The following is a 19,460-nucleotide window of genomic DNA, read 5'->3' as shown; positions in this document are numbered from 1 at the left end:
TGTCTTCCCACTAGGTGGCCACAAAAGCTGGCACTGAAATCTTAAAGACGTGTGATAACTTTTACAATGCAGATTTTTAAAGCAGTCTTGGGAAGATTGTGGCAGACTTTCAGCTGTAGCTATAACATTGCTTTATAATGTTAAGATAATAAATGAACACATTATATAGCTATTCAAATTTATATGTGTTATGATTTTGAAAGAGAGCACATATAAAATAACTCTTGCGCTTGTAAATACAGTATGATTTGGTCCCTTTAATTTCAAAAGTTATATCAGTATATAAGAAATCAGTATATTTATATAAATCATCCAGTGCTTCAAAACCAGAAGGCTCACAAGGTGCTGGACAGTAGCGGAAACAATCAAGCACCAAGATCAGTAAGATCCAATAAAACCAGGACCAGAACACCAAAATAATAACGTAATAGCAGTTTAAAAAAATCAAATTAGTGAAAAAAATAGAGCATATAGAATTTTTTTTTAAAAAATACAGCAAATAAAGTGGCTGGATTTATATACGTATGATATTTAAATTTCATTTGGCTCCAATAAACTCAGGTAGCTGACGTAAGAAGAATCCATCTCAACCATACAAAATGAATCCATTAAAACCTGCAAATATAAAAATATTTTACCTGAAACTTAACACAATAAATATCATAGTGAGAAAGGTGTTCCACAAATGTTTAAGATTAGTGTGCACCATGCATTCAGTGATGTGAATGCTACTCATTGCTGGGCTCAGGAAGGTGAAGCAGTGGAAGGAAAAACACACTGAGACTTTATTTTGGTGAAAACATGACTACCACTTTTTATTGAATACAACCAAAGGAGCATTGGTGCAGGATGGGGATGGTTCCAATGTTGGGCAACCCATTCACTGCCCAATAATCTACACCCCCAGCCTGCCTGCTAGGGGATAAGACTGCAGAGTGGCAAGACCTGAGATCCATATGGGTGCTGGCTCCTTCATGGTCCACTTGCCACTTGGAGGTGGAAGCCAGCTGGCAGCGCCCACCTGGGCATGTGGCTGAGTGGCTTCACCTCCAAGACAGGTAGTTCTCAAAACTGGGGTAGGCTGGCACACAGTCATGGCCTCCCCCTCAAAGGATCCATCCCAATTCCCAAAACTGCAATAGAGTGTGGTGACACCAAACTCTGCTTCTGTTAATGCTCCTATGCCTGCAGCCATTCCAGCAGACCATCATGGGTACCAAGTAACCAGATATTAGGTATGGGCACAAACTGAAAAATGAGTCACTGTTCAAGCACAAATGGGGCCGGTTGACAGTTCATTTCAAACTGGTTTGTTTTGTTGTGTTATTCAGAGCCCAAAAATGAACCATTTTTTTCCGTGGAGGTTTGGGTAGTTAGTTTTTGCAGTTTGTTCTCCAGACAGTCTGGCACCAATTCAGTTTCTTGGCAGTGCTGGGGATGGACTTCTGGAAAGCCCTAGAAACACCAAAAGCGGTTGTTGATTAGCAGCTTTGGGAGCCAACCACGGAGTTCCCATTCTGCTCTATGGGAGCAGATGATATATCAGTATAATACCACACCCTGCTTTCACTTTGCAGCATGAAGAGAGATTTAGGGGAGGCTGATTTAGGGGACTCTTTGAGGGGCTCCTTCCCCATCTCACAGTGGGACAATTTTTTAAACACCACTTCTGGCTGGGAAGGTGTTCCTTGCTGTGGTTTTAGGGACTGAACTTGAGGCTATAGCTGAACTTTCATGGGGCACCTGCTTTGTGTGGCTATAACTTAGATATTCAAAATCAGACATTTTCAAGACTTGGAGAGGGGGATGGTGAAGAGAGCCTGCTGAAGACTCCCTGTGAGTTTGGCGTCTTGTCACCTCCCAAACCAAACTAACCACAAACCGGTTTGGGAAATGGAAAAGTTTGTGCAAGTTCCTGGTTTGGGCAATCAAATGAACCAACATGAACCACCATTTTCACAATTCGTGCTCATCCCTACCATATATTTATGCCCCATTTTGAGAAGTGCATGATATCAGCCTTAAAAAAGAGAACTTGCCTAAATGTGATATCCAGATGCTTAATAACCCCGCCCCCCCCCCCCACACACCAAAAGCCTCTTATTACATATTATGTAGCCATCATTTGCATTGCAAATGGCTACCTGGAGGGTTCTCAAAGTCATTGTACTGAGGGGGGCAGCTTGGTTTCTCGCACACTACTGGGACTGATCCAAGTAGTCAGCTGTGTTGGTCTGAAGTAGTAGAACAAAATAGGAGTCAAGTGCACCTTTAAGACCAACTTAGTTTTATTCAGAACGTAAACTTTCTTGTGCTCTCTAAGCACACATCAGATGAGGAATCTGGTACAGTGAACAAAGCTGCACATAGCTGGTAGTCAGTGACTCAGAATGCAAACTGGTACAAATTTAAGATCCAATGACAGTATAGTAAAATTATCTGGTAGGGAGTGGTTTAGAATGCAAACTGGTACAAATTTAAGATCCAATGACAGTATAGTAAAATTATCTGGTAGGGAGTGGTTTAGAATGCAAAATGGTACAAATTTAAGATTCAATGACAGAATAGTAAAATGAACAAATTGAGCAAACCTTTGATCTGAGTAGCATGACCATGCAAAAGCAATAACTACTGGGACTGGTTCACCCCCACCCAAGCTGGGAGATGAATGAGATGCATGCCCCCATCCTCCAATAATATGTGTCATGAACCCTGACGAGGAGGAGCTGGAAGGGTTAACAGACCTGGAAGAGTTCCCAGCCAGTTCCTCAGCTGAACAAACAGCACCTGGCCCATCAATCACTCTCTAGGCACCAGTGTCAGCTGTTGATGATCAATCTCCGAGCTCTCCTCCCATCTCAAGAGTTCGAAGCAGGCTCCAGAATGAACTTTCAGAGCGAAGACATGAGGCACGCCGATGCTTCAGATCTCTCAGCCCTGAGTTCTAGCAGAGTCACTGCCATCCAGGGAGCGGGCTGATTGAGAATCCCATATAGCTCCCACCCAGGACTTGGTAACCTGGTGGAAGCAACAAGTCTATTCTCTGGTTTGCATCCACGCTCCTTCCTGATCCTGACCTGCTTGATTTCCTTGGCACCCTGACCTTGTGGCTTTTGGACATTAACTTCTGATTCCGGTTTGTGATTGTGCATTGATGACTTGGCTCCTGCTTGACTTCCTGGACTTTGACCTTGGACTGACTTTGGACTCCTGCCTTCCTGCACCATGAGAATGTGACAATATGTGTGGAATCCTCATCCGAGGATGACTCACCTAAAGAGGCACTGCTGTTGTATGCATCCTGGGATGGTCTTGACTTCCAAGTCCTCTGCCCTTAAGCCTGGTTCTTTTTGATGTGAGGAGGGCTCTCTGCAGTAGCTTCCCTTGAGGTGTTGGATGATCAAAACTCAACTGGTAACCATGGTTGATGTCTATTCCTGGTGGTGGGGGTCACAGGAGGTTCATGAAAAGCTGCATGTGACCCTTGCCAGTCCATTTACTCTACTAACTTTACCAGTGTTTGAGCAACGTCCTGCAAAATAGTTGTGTTATCAGACAAAAGAAAAAGAGGAATCACAGCCCATAAAGCAAATCACAAAGAACAAGAAAGTGTGATAAGGAGTGCAAGAAGCACAAGTAAACAATAAAAATATATTAAGTCTCTGTTTTGGCATTTTTTTTATAACATCTCTAAAAAATGTCTGAAATAATCATGTAAATCATACGCAATAAGCTCAATAATAAATCCATATTAAAAATATGTCCGGAAAGATATGATCACACAGTCTCATTCCAGAATGCGGTGTCTGGATTTACTCGGGAATGTTTCAGAGCAGGTAAGTCTTTCATCATCCTGGCCCTCCTGGGCAAATTTCAAGTCTACATCTGAGATGTAGGAACAAATAAAAGTTGAAAACCGGAGCACAGGTTTTGCTGAAAATGAGTTATTTGAGTTAGTGGTCTCAAGAAGCCAGAAGACCCTCAGATGCTAGGAACAACTTGATCGTGTTCAGTGGGGGAGAAAAATGAAATTTTGAGGAGCACTGAAGAAACCTATGAAATACTTAGGAATTAGTAAAATTTTTAAGACAAGGTTTCATTCACTTTGTGTTTAGTATGGATATTTATATGCAAGACATTCTGCAATATTACATCCCTCTACGCAACCTGGTTTATCAATCAATCAATCAATCAATCAATCAATCAAAAGCCTTTATTGGCATATATCAGATTATAAACAAACAAATAAACAGCTACAGAAATAATAAAACAGTCATATGCAGCTATACATTGGACAATTGATCCTTGATTACCAGACTCAAGAATAAAGCAACACTTTCAGTTATTTCAGACGACAAATCATTCAGAAGACGGCAAACCTTTACAACGTCTGAGCAGCCTGTCATATTGAACAGAATTGGATCTAGAAACCTAAGGCGTAGAGTATCATATAGGGGACAATAAGAATATGGGACAATGAGTCAACTTTTAAATTACATATGCATAGTCTTAATGAAAGTGGGATTTTTTTTATATCTACCATAAGTAACTGCTGATGGGATTGTATTGCATCTAGCAAGGGTAAATGCTCTATGCAATTTTGGAACATGGAGAGTTGATAAATAAGAAGGCAGATGACCAGTAGTTGGGGAAATTCCAAAATTCAGAGGGGAGCAAGATTTGTTCGCAGTGTCATGGGTACTGGGGACCCTGCAGAAGAAGCTGAGCCTGCAGAAGAAACTGTGCCCCTGCCACCTGCACCAGTGCCCCTGCCTCCTGCTGGAGAAGATCCAAGCCCCCCTGCCTCGCCCTCTCGGGTGGCTCGTGTGCGTGACCGCCTTCGTCAGGACCTCAGGGATCGGAGGAGGGCGGCACGCTCACGAGCAAGACGCTCCCTGAGCCCTGAGTTTTGAAAGGATTCTGGCCCTTCTAGGAGTGAGGATGCTTGAGTATCAACAGGATCCTGGCTGCCTCTCTGAGCCAGCAATTAGCCCAAATGGGCAACAGACAGCAGAGGGCTATATAGCTGTGGGCTTTGGGAGGAGGCTTTGTGGAAGCAACTAGTCACTTACCTGACATTCTAGCATCCACTTTGGCTTTTGACTTTGGCTTCTGGACCCCCTGACTTTGGCTTTGACTTCTGGACCCCCTGTCTTCGGCTTCTGAACCTCTGACCTGCAATACCTGGACTGCGATTCAGTTTTGGCGCCTTGGACCCTCTTTGCTCACCAGCTACAGACCTTGGACTGCCCCTGGACTTTGCCTGACCCGGCCCCAGCCCGTGACATGCAGCACTAATTAGTTTTTGTAATTCATTTTCTAAAATTCTGCATTTAATTACATAGTATGCATTTGTAAGAGGAAGCATGTAAAGACAAACCTAAGGTGATTATTTTCCTCTCTATGCAGGAAATCCGTTTGGATGAGGAGGATTCAGACAGCATTTGATATGAATAACTTCCACAGTTGGCGGAATAGTGCACACACCAATATTTAATTGATATAAGCCATGCTCTAGTTTCTAACATATTGAGGCCTGTTTCTAGACAGAGTAGCATATGAGTCACAGCATGATAGGCCCATGATTTTCCTAGCAAATTTGGACTGAACTCTTTGGATATCAGACTCAAAGGCACTAATCCAAGTTGGAATGTCATACAATAACCTGGTTTATCTTCTGATATCTGACAAAACTGGGATAGCCTGGCCATCCAGATCAAGGTGTTCTGGGTGTTTGAGGCAGGATCTTCTGACTTTCTGAGTTCATTTCTGTCCAACTAACTCTCCCCCCCCCCCCCCAAACAAAATGTGTGTTTCTAGTTTTCAACTTTTATTCTTATGTCTCAGAAGTAACTTGAAATTTGCCCAGGCAAAAGGCAAGGTTCTGCCCCTGGACCTCTGGCTCTGCTGGGGCTCTTCACTCCAGTGGGAGGAATATACGGGACTGGAGAGTGATGTCACAGCATTGGTTCTGTTTTGTACTTGGAAGGGAGGCCATGACAGTCTAGAGCAGGGGCGTCAAACATGCAGCCTGGGGGCTGAATCAGGCCCATGGAGGGCTCCTATCAGGCCCCTGAGCAACTGGCTGTCATCTGCTTCATTCTCCCTTTATATAACATCACTGCCCACCAAATACTTCTGCTGATTACCAGATTACCAGTGCTTGACTGGCAACCCTATTCAGATAGAAGAACTAAGATATGCGTGCTAAGATAATAGCAGTTTGCAGTTCTCTGTTTTTAGTATTGGATATAAATGCAATTCTGTTTGTAGTAAAATAAGACATTTATACTTTTTATTTTGTTAAGTATGCCAGTGAGCACAACTGTAGATGCTAAGTGGTGATGCATGTTATGGTTTAAAACAGTGGAATAAATTTTGACTTTATTAAAAAGTAATTATTGAATGTATTTTGATTTTCTCTCAAATTTTCATTTCTATATTTTAAAAAACCCACAACTATCTTCCCATAGCTTCAGTATTTTTGGAAATGCTACATCTCTAGTCTGGTAGCTTGAAATGTTCTGTGGCTCTGGGATAAAAGCAGTCCAGTTTCTGTGGAGAAAGTGGTCAGGGCAGGTGGGATTAAAACCTGCTCTGGGGTACCGCGTGGTAACTGAAAGGTCAAAATTGCTTTGGTCAGGGTACTCTCTTCAGGTAGTCAATACCATTCTTGCCTCAAGGAGACCTTCCACAGTGAGAATTTACAACACAATCTGGAAAGCCTTCGTCCACTGGTGTAGGAGAAAGTAAGTGGATTCTCTTTGTCCAGAGATTAGGTCCATCTTACAGTTCCTCCAGGATGGTCTCGATTCAGGCCTTAAGGCAGCGACCCTAAGGCACCAGGTGGCAGCCCTTTCTTCGGTCCTTTCCCGAGATCACCATTCCAGTTTGTCGTCTCATCCTCACATTTCCTGTTTTATCAGAGGAGCGGCCCTATCACTTCCCCCTCAGATCCATCATTTTTCAACATGGAGGCTGAACACTGTTCTCACGGCCCTGACCAAACATCCATTTGGACCCATTCAGTCTATCTCCATGGTCTTCCTTCACATGAAAACAGTTTTTCTACTTGCAGTAACTTAGGCGAGACGAGTTTCGGAAATGGGTGCCTTGTCAGTACAGAAGCAAATTTGTATCTTTCACAAGGAGAAAGTTTCTTGAGGACCGGTCCGACCTTTTGTCCTAAGGTCAACACTTCCACAGATCCCAGGAGATCAATCTGTCCTCGTTTTGTCCAAATTCCGTTCATCCTAAGGAGAGAATCTGGCAAACCCTAGATGTACGACGGGCCTTGAAATGCTATATTCAGAGGACACAGAGCATTCGTAGAACAGACTCCTTGTTTGTCAACCTTTTGCCCCCTCATATGGGTAAAAAAATGTCAAATGCAGCTATCAGCAAGGTTCTCAAACAATGCATCACAGAAGCTTACAAAGTTCAAAAGATTCCGGTTCCTTCTGGCCTGACGGCACATTCAGTATACAACACAGCCACCAATGCGGCTTTCATGCACAGAGCTTCGGTGGAAGAAGTCTGTAAAGCGGCCACATGGTCGTCAATTTCCACATTCATTAGGCATTACAAAATCAACATGTATGATTCAGCAGATGCGGCTTTTGGTCATAAGGTGCTTCAACACATTTTGGAGGAAGATGATGATGGACACCCTCCCACAATCTAGGGACACTGCTCTTATATGTCCCACAAGATGGCCTCTGCCTCAGAGGGAGAATGACTATTGGATACTTACCATGAGGGGTCCTTCTCCTCTGAGGTCAAGAGGCCATCTTGATCCTGCCCAGTCGTCATCATTGTTTTCTCCAAAATGCGCTGTACAAAAAAAAAAAATCAAACAAGCACAGAAGTATTCTTACCTTTTCTCTGTGTATCTTATTCTTTGTCCAGTTGGAACGATTGTTATTCTTCTGGTTTTTTTATGTTGAAAGTTTTCATGTTCTTATAACTTGTTTTAGTTATGGTTCTACTGCTGTTAGGAATACCGAGCTGACTTTGGGTGAGTCCCAACAAGAAGAGGAAGTTTGAAGTTAGTCCTGCCTCCCTACAATTGGGTTGGGAATCACCCACAAGATGGCCTCTTGACCTCAGAGGAGAAGGACCCCTCACAATAAGTATACTGTGTACAATTCTGGTCACCGCACCTCATAAAGGTTATTACAGCATTGGAAAAAGTGCAGAAAAGGGCAACTAGAATGATTAAAGGTTCGGAACACTTTCCCTATGAAGAAAGGTTAAAATGCTTGGGGCTCTTTAACGTGGAGAAATGTTGACTGTGGGGTGACATGATAGAGGTTTACAAGATTATGCATGGGATGGAGAAAGTAGAGAGAGAAGTACTTTTTTCCCTTTCTCACAATACAAGAACTCGTGGGCATTCAATGAAATTGCTGAGCAGTCAGGTTAAAACGGATAAAAGGAAGTACTTCTTCACCCAAAGGGCGATTAACATGTGGAATTCACTGCCACAGGAGGTGGTGGCGACTACAAGCATAGCCAGCTTTAAGAGGGGATTGGATAAAAAATATGAAGCAGAGGTCCATCAGTGACTATTAGCCACAGTATATATATATATGTGTGTGTGTATACACACACACACACACACACACACATATATTGGCCACTGTGTGACACAGAGTGTTGGACAGGATGGGCCATTGGCCTGATTCAACTTGGCTTCTCTTATGTTCTTATGTCAAGTATCCAGTGGTCACTCTACCTTATGTTCCTACTTAGATTGCTTGTATTTTGAAATAAAGTATTTTGAAAAATTTTTCTAAATATAGTCTGTTTTTTTAATTTCCCACTTCTTCAAAGGGGTTCTTGACATTCCTGGTTTCTCCATACTTTTAAAGATTTTTGTAACAATCCTGTAAGAGACATTAGTTAGTTCAGCTTCAAGGTCATATTAAAATTCATGGTTAATTGAAGATTTAAACCCAGTTTTCTCTGTCATTGTCTACACCACAATTGTATTGTTTAAAATTGTCTTTTGTTTTTATTTTCAGGAATTAAATATTATATATTACTATCTTCATGGAATGGACATACTGTCAAATCTCAGAGAACATCAGTTAAGGTAAGAATATCTGATCTCTTACAAATTTGGTAGGCTGAAAGTTTGAGAGGTTAAGATGAGCCTTTGTGGCATGCTTTGTCTTTTAAATGCTCAGTGGATAGAAGAAATATAAGCAACATTTATGTATTTGTTTTGTTTATTAAAATGCTTACATTCTGCCTCTTCAGAAACCTCCTTTAGGTTGCTCACAACAAAAAAGTTAAAATCATAAAACATAAAGTCTTTAAAATTTACAAACTTCTAATGCAACCAGAAGTATAAAAGCTCACAAAAAAACAGAATGTGTGTACATTATGTGTAGAAAATGTTACTTACGTCTGTGATTTTGTACAATTTGACAGTGTGCAAATATAAAGCAGTAAATAACCCTGAAATTAGTGAGACTTCAGCAGTCTTGACAGTATGTTTGGTGGTGCTCTATGCTTGGTGGTGAATGCCACTGTGGATAATTCAGTAAAAACCCCTTTCCTTAGTGCAGCTGGATTGATCACCTCATCTGAGTGTAACTTATGGATGAACTGAAAGCTTATAAGGTGGTATATGAAAGTGATAGTTCTAAGTTATCCAGCTGTTCAAAGTATCAGCTTTGGTGATGGTTTGGATCTCTTAATATTTTCAATCCTGGTTCTCCCTGTATAAAATAAGAATACTGCCAAGTAACTTTACTTGCAATGATGAAAGAGAATAATTATAATTAATTGTGCCCCATCATCCACAGTGGAACAGACATAATGATATGAAACTTTTCTTCTCAGAATTATGACTTCAAATGCACGTTACAAAAGGTACGAAGGAAATCAGGTTCTGTTCTGGTAAGTTCACATAAACTGTTATATTATCTAAAAATGTAAGAACCTATAGTACTAAGTACAAACTGACGTTCTTTAGTCTTAATATAACATATGTTATCCAAAACCCCACTCATGCTGAAAAGTAAGCTGCTTGCTGAAGGTCAGAGGACAGTAAATGTTAGAGGCAAGCAGTGGCATGTGGGAATATTGTTAAAGCTGTTCTTACCATCTTATTTGGGATGTGCCACTAATACACTACTAAAATGTCACAGTATTACTGGGATTAGTAGTAAACAAATGAGTTTTTTTTGTCTCACTAGAGGGTTAAATAAAGGCATGTAGGGCAGTACAGTTTTATTGTGTTTTGAATGGAGTTGTTTAATAATAAGAAAGGATTGGATGGGGACAGATAAATGGGTTTGATTTTTTTTGTCTCTTCCTACCAGCTTCTAAAGGTATATTCTTTTCTAACAGCTAGTGTTAAATCTAAGTCATTTTTCTCCCCTAGTATAGCTCTCCCCCCCCCCTTTTGTTTTTTGCATACGGATCTACTGATTTTAAACAAAGTCAGTCCTAGTAGCATATTAGTACAGGTTCAGAAAACAGCATTGCTTGGTGTTTCAAGATGAGAAATGTGTTGCTTAGTTACAAAGGCTGATATATGATACCTGAAATTAACATGCAGAGCTCTTATGTTTTTGATTTTTGTTGCCTCAAAAATGAGTCACAAGTTGTTTCAAGCAATACTGGTCCAAAATTAAAATCCAAACCACAGTCTATGTAATACGCTGCCAGCTTCTGCCCAGCATGGCAACTCTTCTCCTTACTTCTGGGAGTTATTAAACTTCTCTCTGGGTAGTAATTGCTGCCACTAGCAATAGCCACATAATATCTATGTAAACAAATAACAGGTCAGAAAATGCTCATTAAATAATATTGTAAATATATATACCAGTGCATGTTTTTAAAAAAAACACTGCAGTGCTTGAATGTAGAAGTTCATCATCAGTCTTCTGTGCAGTCTCCCATTGGGACTGCTTCTGAGCTAAAAAATCCTCTAGAGCAGGGGTAGCCAACGGTAGCTCTCCAGATGTTTTTTGCCTACTACTCCCATCAGCCCCAGCCAGCATGGCCAATGGCTGGGGCTGATGGGAGTTGTAGGCAAAAAAATATCTGGAGAGCTACCGTTGGTCACCCCTGCTCTAGAGGGTAGTCCTCCCCCCTCTCATCATTGTGAGACATCCATTATGAGCTTGGTGTAGTGGTTAAGTGCACGGACTCTTATCTGGGAGAACCAGGTTTGATTCTTCACTCCTCCACATGCATCTGTTGGAATGACCTTGGATCAGTCATAACTCTCTCTGAGCTGCCCAAGAGCAGTTCTTGGAGAGCTCTCCCTCAGCCCCACCTACCTCACAGGGTGTCTGTTGTGGGGAGGGGAAGGGAAAGAAGATTGTAAGCTGCTTAGAGATTCCAAGTGAAGGGTGGAGTATGAATCCAGTCTCTCCTTCTTTTCCTGTGCAAAGGACAGTCACGTGGTCCAATGGAGGGGGCACCCACTATTTCAGTTCCTTTTTTGCTGCTGTTGAGAAAAATTGCTCCTTTGAAGAAAGATCTAGAAGAAAAGGAAAGAGGATAGGCCTGTTTGTATCGGGTAATATTCTCTTAAAACCCATTGCCTTACTGCATGCCAGGCAGACAAGAAGGCTGCACTCTCCTTTGCCTCATGCTGCTCTTTCCTGGGGTTCTGGGTGTCTTTAGCTCCCAACCTCCTTTCTGTGGTCATTACTTCTAGCCCCCTGCGATGGCTCAAAAGGTCTAATTCAAGAAATGCTCTAAACATGGTACTAAAATGTTACACTCAGATGAGCACAATCTTTGCCTTCTCTGTCTTGGAGAAGGATAAATGCGGGGACCTGCTGCATTTGCCAGCAATTTTATCCCCAAAGCATGAAGCGACAGGGCTTTTTGTTTAAAGGCAGCCCTTCAGGAAAAGGCACCGACCTCCACCGATAAGCTTCCTGAGGCAGCTCTGCCGAGCACCTCCCAATTCACTGCAACCTCAGTTCCATCAGTTCCCACTCTGAACTGACTCAGTGTTGCTTGCTGTCTCCAGTTCCATCAGATCAAAGAAATGTCTCAGAACCTCTGACCAAGAAGAGCCAACCTAAGTCAAAACATGACAGATTTAAGTCTGTCCTGAATCCAGGGACTGCCCAAGTTGGACTCTGCAACTGTCCAGCCTATTAAATCCTGCACTCCTCCAGAAGCCCCTTCAGCAAGCTTTACTTCACCAATCCAATTCATGTCAGATGCAGAGCTTCCTGTGGGTCATACCTCAGCTGTCACTTCTGTCTTACAATTCATACCTCAGCTGATGATGAAAGGCTGGATTCAGATCATAATTCAGAGATTTCATTGGATCCATCTCTGAATGAACAGGCTGGTGACTCTATTCCTGTTTCACTTAATGAAAACCTCGGGCTTTATGCTGAACAGATGTCCGGAAAGGCTGAAGTCTTGGAGATTGATATCACCACATTGGAACAGAAACTCAAGGACAAGGTCCTTAGCTGTATTCTGAGACTCCCAGTTCTGTTGTGTTCCCTATATTGGAGGTCGTCTTCCTCCTACCCACCCTCTTCCAGGAGAAGGAATGGGACTAAGTTGAAGCCTGGCCAGCCAGAGTATGCTTCAGGAGACTTCCAGGGTCATCTGACAAAGCCATTTTTTTGACTAGCTCAAGGTCCTGAACTGGACCTCAGTTTTTAGGGTAAGCTTCTTGCCTCATTGGGCTGAGATTACTGAAGATAAATGGGTTCTTTATATTTTTCCACAAGGTTGTAATTTAGTTTAGCACACTACCCCCTGCTCAGGGAGTTTCTGAGGCAGCTGATAATGTGCTGCCTGAGTTAGAATCACAGCTTGCTAAACGGCTGGAGAAACAGGTGGTTTAAGAGGAAATGGATTCCAACTCTTCTCCTGGTTTTATTTCAACTACTTTTTCATTGAGAAAAAAATGATGGATTTTGACCAATCCTAGATTTGAGATGACTTAAGTTTTTACGGTTGACAAAATTTAAAATGGCTGCTGTCACTTCTGTCTTACAATTGTTGAAACCTTCTTCCTGGTTTGCAGTCATTGACTTGCAGGATGCTTACTTTCACATGGCAATTCATGAGGACCACAGACACTCCCTCTGTTTCAAGTTCAGGGGAAGGATATATCAGTATTGTGTTTTACCATTTGCGTTGTGATCAGTCAGGCAAAAAGGAATTATGAGCATATTGCAAAAAACATAAAGACCAACAATAAAAATTTCTTCAAATACAGCAGGGAACCAGCCAGGGAGGCAGTGGGACCCTTGAATGATCATGGGGTTAAAGGATTACTGAAGGAGGATAAGGAAATGGCTGAGAAGCTGTATGCATTTTTTTGCTCTGTCTTCACTGTGGAAGATGAGAACCCACTCCAAAACCACTGATGTTGGATTCTTATGTTGGTTACTGCGCTCCCAAGTTTTCACACAATGTTATGGCCCCTGTTGTTGCCTCCCTCAGCTTAGGGGTTGTAATTTATTTCCCTATCTAGAAGACTGATTGCTGGTTGTTGACTCCAGGGAGGCATTAGCAGACAATATGGCCATGACGGTCAGGGCTTGCCAAGATGTAGGCCTCTGTGTTAACTGAAAGAAATCTAAATTGGCTCCTGCTCAAATGGGTCAGCTCATTGGGACTTCACTAGATTCCTTGTCTGCTGGGGCCTATCTACCTTCTTCCAGGGACTCAACTATCAAGGCCTTGGTTAGCCACTTTTCATACTCCTGTTACTGATGGCAGCAACCATTGCAGTTTTACCCATGGTGGGCACCAACCCCCTATCTACTGTTGGTGCTTTCCAATTCACTTGGACAGGTAACCTCTTACCTTTTCCCCCTTTTCTCACTCCTCATGAGAGTGGTAGCAAAGTTGCTCAAGGACCACACAGGGACTATCCTCATAGCACCCTTTTGGCCACACCAGGCATGGTTTTACCCCAAGGATCCAAGGGGATCCAAGGATCCAAGTCTACCTGTTGCCCCAGACTTACTCAAGATGGGCCAGTTGCTTCATCACAGCATTCCCCTCCTCTGCCTTACAGCCTGGAGACTGATGAGATGATGATCTTACCTCAACACGTTAACATTTTTCTCAGTTTACATAAGGCTTCAACCAGAAGACACTATGGGGTGAATGGAGTCATTTGGAGCCATGGGCACATTCTCCTACCACCTCCTCTATTTCAGTGGTGCTGCAATATTTGTTCACCCTTAAAGTCCAGGGTTTTGCATACTCATGTCAAGGCGCACATCAGCTATATTGGCCTTCCATTCCCTTGTCAGAGGCCAAACTGTCTTTTCGCATCATCTATCTTAAAAAGTTTTTGAAGGGATTGTTAAATATGCATCCCCAATGTCCTGCTTTTATATTGTAATTGTCCCTCTTATTGGTACTTTCACAATTAATACTGGAAACTTTTGAACCACTGGCTACCTGTCCTTTAAATCTACTTTTTATTAAGGTGTGTTTTTTGATGGCTATAACCTTTGTCCAGTAAGCTAGCTGCATTGCGCATTGATCCACCATTTTGAAGTATTTTGCTGAGTGAGTAGTCCTTAGACTTAGTTGTGAATTCTTATCCAAGGTACTTTCTACATTCCATATGTTAATGGACATTGAGTTACCTGCTTTCTTTCCTAAACCATTGTCAGATGCTGAAAGAGCACTTTGCACTCTAGATGTTAGGAGAGGTCTACTTTTCTACCTTGAAAGAACCAAACCATTCAGGAAGTGTGTTAGTCTGTTCATTTCATATACAGAGTGCAACAAGGGCAGACCAGTGACATCTCAAACACTGTCCATGTGCAGCGTTTTGGCCATTCAGAAATGTTACAGACAGGTAGAGTTACCTTCCCCTTTACATGTTTGAGCCCACTCTACCAAGGTCCAGGCATCTTTGGCCATGATGCAACAAGCATCATCTTTGGCCATGATGCTTGTTGCTAGAGGTCTGTCTACCAGCTTCTTGGTTGTCTTTGGAGAAGTTTGCAAAACCTTATGCTCTGGATTTGCAGGTAAGATGTGAAGTGGAGGTTGGCAAGGCTGTCCTACATTTTCTGTTCCACATGACATTCAGGTGAGAACCTTGCCCTCACCCTCCTAGGTTGGTAGCTTGGTAGCATCTCAGTGGGGGACTGTACAGAAGACTGAAGATGAAAACAGGGTTGTTCTTACCTATAAGTATTGTTCATTGAGTGTCTTCTGTGCAGGCATGTATTCTCCCCCTTTCCACCTGCATTACTGTGGGTTGTCAGAGGACAGTGTTTCTTCTGGTACTTGTGGTGGCTTGGGCAGAACTGAGGGAGTGGATGCCCTCTCCCTTGGACCATGTAACTGTCATTTGGGTAGGAAAAGGACTTGTCTCAATGGTGAGGAGGAAGAGGAGTGCCCTCTAGAGGACTTTTAAGCTCAGGAATATTTTTTCCCACAGCTGGCCTGCACAGAAGACATCCCAATGCCTGCCTGCACAGAAGACATGTGTAACAACAGTTACACATAAGCGTAAACATGTTATGACCCCAAAACTCAGTAGAGCTTTGTTGCCACCTCCAGCCTTCATGCATATGAATGCACCAATTTCTTTAAAAGTGGAACTGACAGTCATATACATCCTCTGAATACATAAAACAGGCTTATTCTGAGGAATGGAAATTCTGTAACTACATCTTGTACATTCTCCAATCAGCAAGTTTGGGAGCTTGGGAAAAAATGTTTCTCTGTTGCATGCATCCAATTTGTGCTTTCAAAATTGTCATTAGGAGTCTTTGATGTATAGTATTTCACATTGATGCTGTGTTTATCTTTGTCCCTTTGTATTAGTTCGGACACTATTGCAAGATGCTGGTATATTCTTCTTTCTGGATCTGTGCTTATGAAGGACTCTATGTTTTTGCCACCTTGCAGGTATGTAACAAATCAGCGTCCTTTCAGTGTAGTGATGAGTTATAAAAGGTAGAGAAAAGATTTAAAAAGTCATGTGAAATATATATAGCTCTGGAAGTTCACCCTTCGGGTAATACCTGCTAAAACGCTTAATTTCCCTTCAAATTCTCTGCTTGCCTGGGACATCTGTCTTTAAATGTTCTCCACCATGAATGGATTCATGGAAGGAGTCTCATTGCATACTCCCCTTTTGAATTTAAAGCTAGGTATGAGGTAAACTAGAAAAGGAAGGGGGATTGGTTTCTGAAAAGCTTTTGCCTGCCTTTTTTACCTTAAAGAGAGGTAATAAATCATGTATTTTCCCTGACAGGACAGTAGTTCTGTAATGACTTACTGTCTTGAAAAATGCAGAGTTTGTCCCTTGCTCCAGGTGTGCCCCGTGGCGCAGAGTGTTAAAGCTGCAGTACTGCAGTCCTAAGCTCTGCTCACGACCTGAGTTCGATCCCCGGCGGAAGCTAGGTTTTCAGGTAGCTTGAGGTTGAATCAGGCTTCCATCCTTCCGAGTTTGGTAAAATGAATACCCAGCTTGCTGGGAGGAAAGTGTAGATGACTGGGAAAGGCAATGGCAAACCACTCCGTAAAAAAGTCTGCTGTGAAAATGTTGTGAGAGCAACATCACCCCAGAGTTGGAAACGACTGGTGCTTGCACAGGGGACCTTTCCTTTTCCAGGTGCGTGGCTAGGTAGATGCTTGCCATATAGTCTTTTTTTCCCTGCAAGCCTAACAGGTGGGTGAATATTCTTTTCTCCTAATAATTGATATAGGGTTTTTTAAAATAAGTTCTATCATTACAGGAGGTACCGTAAGTGGCTTAATAAATAGAGTGGATTTGATTATTATTGAGGAGAAACAGTATTAGTTGTCTGAAGAGCGTGAATCACAGTTTTGCCAGCATTTCACATATGATCCTTTTTATCAAATCCGTTGATAAGATTAGAGATTGCAAGATGCTGTAACTTATAATACAATTTAGATGTATTATATGTTACAGCAGAAATTTGTTTCATGAAACTGTCTCCTATTCAGTTCATGTGTAAAACTTCCTTCAGTCAGCAAAACCAGTATACTCAGTAGTTGCCATTATCAAAAAGAGAGCAGCCAGCCTTTAAAATGTGAAGCAAAAATGCAAATAAATGACTTCATTTATAAACAAAGTTAGGTCTTGATAATTCAGATTAGGAAGATGAGTTTGTGTAAAGGTTTGTATTTTCCCCTTGGTCATCTGGTGGCATCTTGCTCTTGGTTTTACTCTCCACCATAGCCTCAGGTGAGGTATAACCACCTCTTGGGTCCTTCTCTTTTTGCTAACCCCATCCTGTATTACTTGGTGTAGGTAGCTGGAGCTTTCCTCATTGGAGAACTTAGCAAAGTTGTACACACTCTTTCAGGGTTTCCAGCCTCTTATAGTAAGAGGTCAAGCTCTGTCCCTGTTGTAGCCACAGCTTCATCTTGCTGCCGTCTTCAGCTGTTGCTCAGAAAAGCAGCATATATTGCATACCTTAATACTTTTAGTAATATGTTTTAGACTAGAGCTAATTGTTTGAAGGCACCAAAGGAGGACTTTAAGGGATGGTTTTAGAATAGCAGGATAACAATTTGGTGTATGCTTTATATATTGGGGGTGGCTCAAATGCAGCTTCAGTGTCATTGTTGACAAAGGTGTTCTGCAATAGTGTAGCTCTACACAGATACACATATGTATCTTTCCAGGCTTTCAACAGGGAATCAAAAATAATTTTATTCTGGAAGGTGTTCGAACAGTATTCTTAGTAAATGCCAGTTTCTGTCCCATGTAACATCGTTGTTTTTGTGTTTTACTATAATGAGCATATTATGGTTATTTAATGGCTGTGTTATGTTGAATAAATGAATAGGCTTTTCATTGATTCTTGGATCTTTTATTGCCCTGGATTTGTTTGGGGAGGGACTGTGGCTCGTTAACAGAGTATTAGAATGGCATGCAGAAGGTTCCAGGTTCAATCCCAGCATCTCCTGTTAAAGGATAAGTGGTGTGAAAGATCTCTGCCAGAGAGGCTGAAAAGGCACTGGCAGTCTGAGTACAAAACTATAGGATGGGCAATTAGCCTTCACCCCTAGCAGTTTAAAATATTCTGAAGGAGAGATTAGGTTTGAGAAACTGAATGCTGGGATATGTATCTCTAACTCTCCCCCTCCCCTGCATTCTATAAACATTTAATGGCTGTCGCCAAAACTAAAGGAGGACCTAGCAGGAGAAGAAAGGTAATTAATTGTGTTCCTTCACCTAACTTGGGACTCTTTGACCCAGGCCTCCAATAGGTGATAGCACTTTAAGACTGAATGAATTAGGATTGTGAGGTTGCATACTGCGAAGTTGCACCTCACGCTACAGCACCTGAGGTAGAGATTAAGAGTTCTGAGTTACACCACAGCTCCTGGTGACCCTGAGCAGCTAGGACAATTTTGCTATAGTGCTAAACTATTGAGATTAGGACGCTGCTCATTTAGTTTGGGACAGTATTGTGCTATTGTAAATGGCACTTTGCACATGTGTACGCAGAGAGAAGAAGATATTACATTTATATCCTGCCCTATACTCTGAATCTCAGAGTCTCAGAATGATCACAATCTCCTTTACCTTTCCGCCCCCCCCACAACAGACACCCTGTGAGGCGGGTGGGGCTGAGAGAGATCTCCCAGAAGCTGCCCTTTCAAGGACAACTCTTACAAAAAGTAAGAGTGTTATGGTGTTCATCAACCTTACTTAAGATGCTACACTTAGCAGAATCCTGTTAATGAGGCAGGTTAAAGTGTGGGAAAATGGCATATTCCTGGAGGAATTTTTTTTTGGGGGGGGGGAGTTCTGAGTGGTTTATTGTTAAAGACTAGCCCAGAATGAAAAATGCTTCCAATTTCTAATTCTAATGCTTCCATTAAATAAACACGGAAGTTGTCCTAGGCAATAGTTAAAACAGCTGAAAGAAAGCACCATAGGACAATTAAATCTGACATGCGGTAGATCAGGGGTGTCAAACATGCAGTTCAGGAGCTGAATCAGGCCCCTGGAGGGCTCCGGCCAGGCCCCCAAGCAACTGGCTGTCATCTGCTGCCTTCTCCCAATATCTTGCTTCCTTCTGCATCACAGCTTGCTTTGCAAGGCTTGCTTAATGGATCAGGAGCTACAGAGCAAAACCTCTATTTTCTCCATTAGCTGAGGCTCCTCCCCTCCAGTTCCCTGGGGAAGGAAGGAAAGAGCCAGAGTTTCCTTTGTCCAGTTCCCTGGATCCCATGGAAGAAATACAAAGAAAGCATCCTTAAAACCGATGAGTGCTAATGTTTTAATCATGTTTTAAGTTTTTAAGAAAATATAATTGTGTTTGTCTGTGTTCGTTATAAAATTTATATATCTGCTACCTAATCTTAAATAGGTACACATACGACTCGACTCGACATGTCTCGGCCCAACCCGATATGGCCCGGCCCCTCAAGGTCTCATTTATGTCAGATCTGGCCCTCATAACAAATGAGTTCGACACTCCTGTAGTAGATCA

At 42.2% G+C, this 19,460-nt stretch overlaps 1 protein-coding gene across 6 annotated transcripts in view; it reads left to right on the top strand.

Moving 5' to 3' along the window:
* The window catches only part of RAPGEF6 (Rap guanine nucleotide exchange factor 6), a 230,347-nt gene that overhangs the window by 47,095 nt on the left and 163,792 nt on the right, over nt 1-19,460 (top strand). For all 6 annotated transcript variants that reach the window (XM_060240482.1, XM_060240486.1, XM_060240489.1 and 3 more), the window contains 3 exons: nt 9,027-9,097; nt 9,853-9,909; nt 15,808-15,891. In XM_060240482.1, coding sequence (XP_060096465.1) covers nt 9,027-9,097; nt 9,853-9,909; nt 15,808-15,891 — 212 coding nt within the window. The remainder of the gene's footprint in view (nt 1-9,026; nt 9,098-9,852; nt 9,910-15,807; nt 15,892-19,460) is intronic.

The sequence above is a fragment of the Heteronotia binoei genome, chromosome 5 (assembly GCF_032191835.1).
Source record: "Heteronotia binoei isolate CCM8104 ecotype False Entrance Well chromosome 5, APGP_CSIRO_Hbin_v1, whole genome shotgun sequence".
NCBI lineage: Eukaryota > Metazoa > Chordata > Lepidosauria > Squamata > Gekkonidae > Heteronotia > Heteronotia binoei.
Note: the sequence above shows the minus strand (reverse complement) of the source record. Positions and strands in the feature narration are given on the sequence as shown.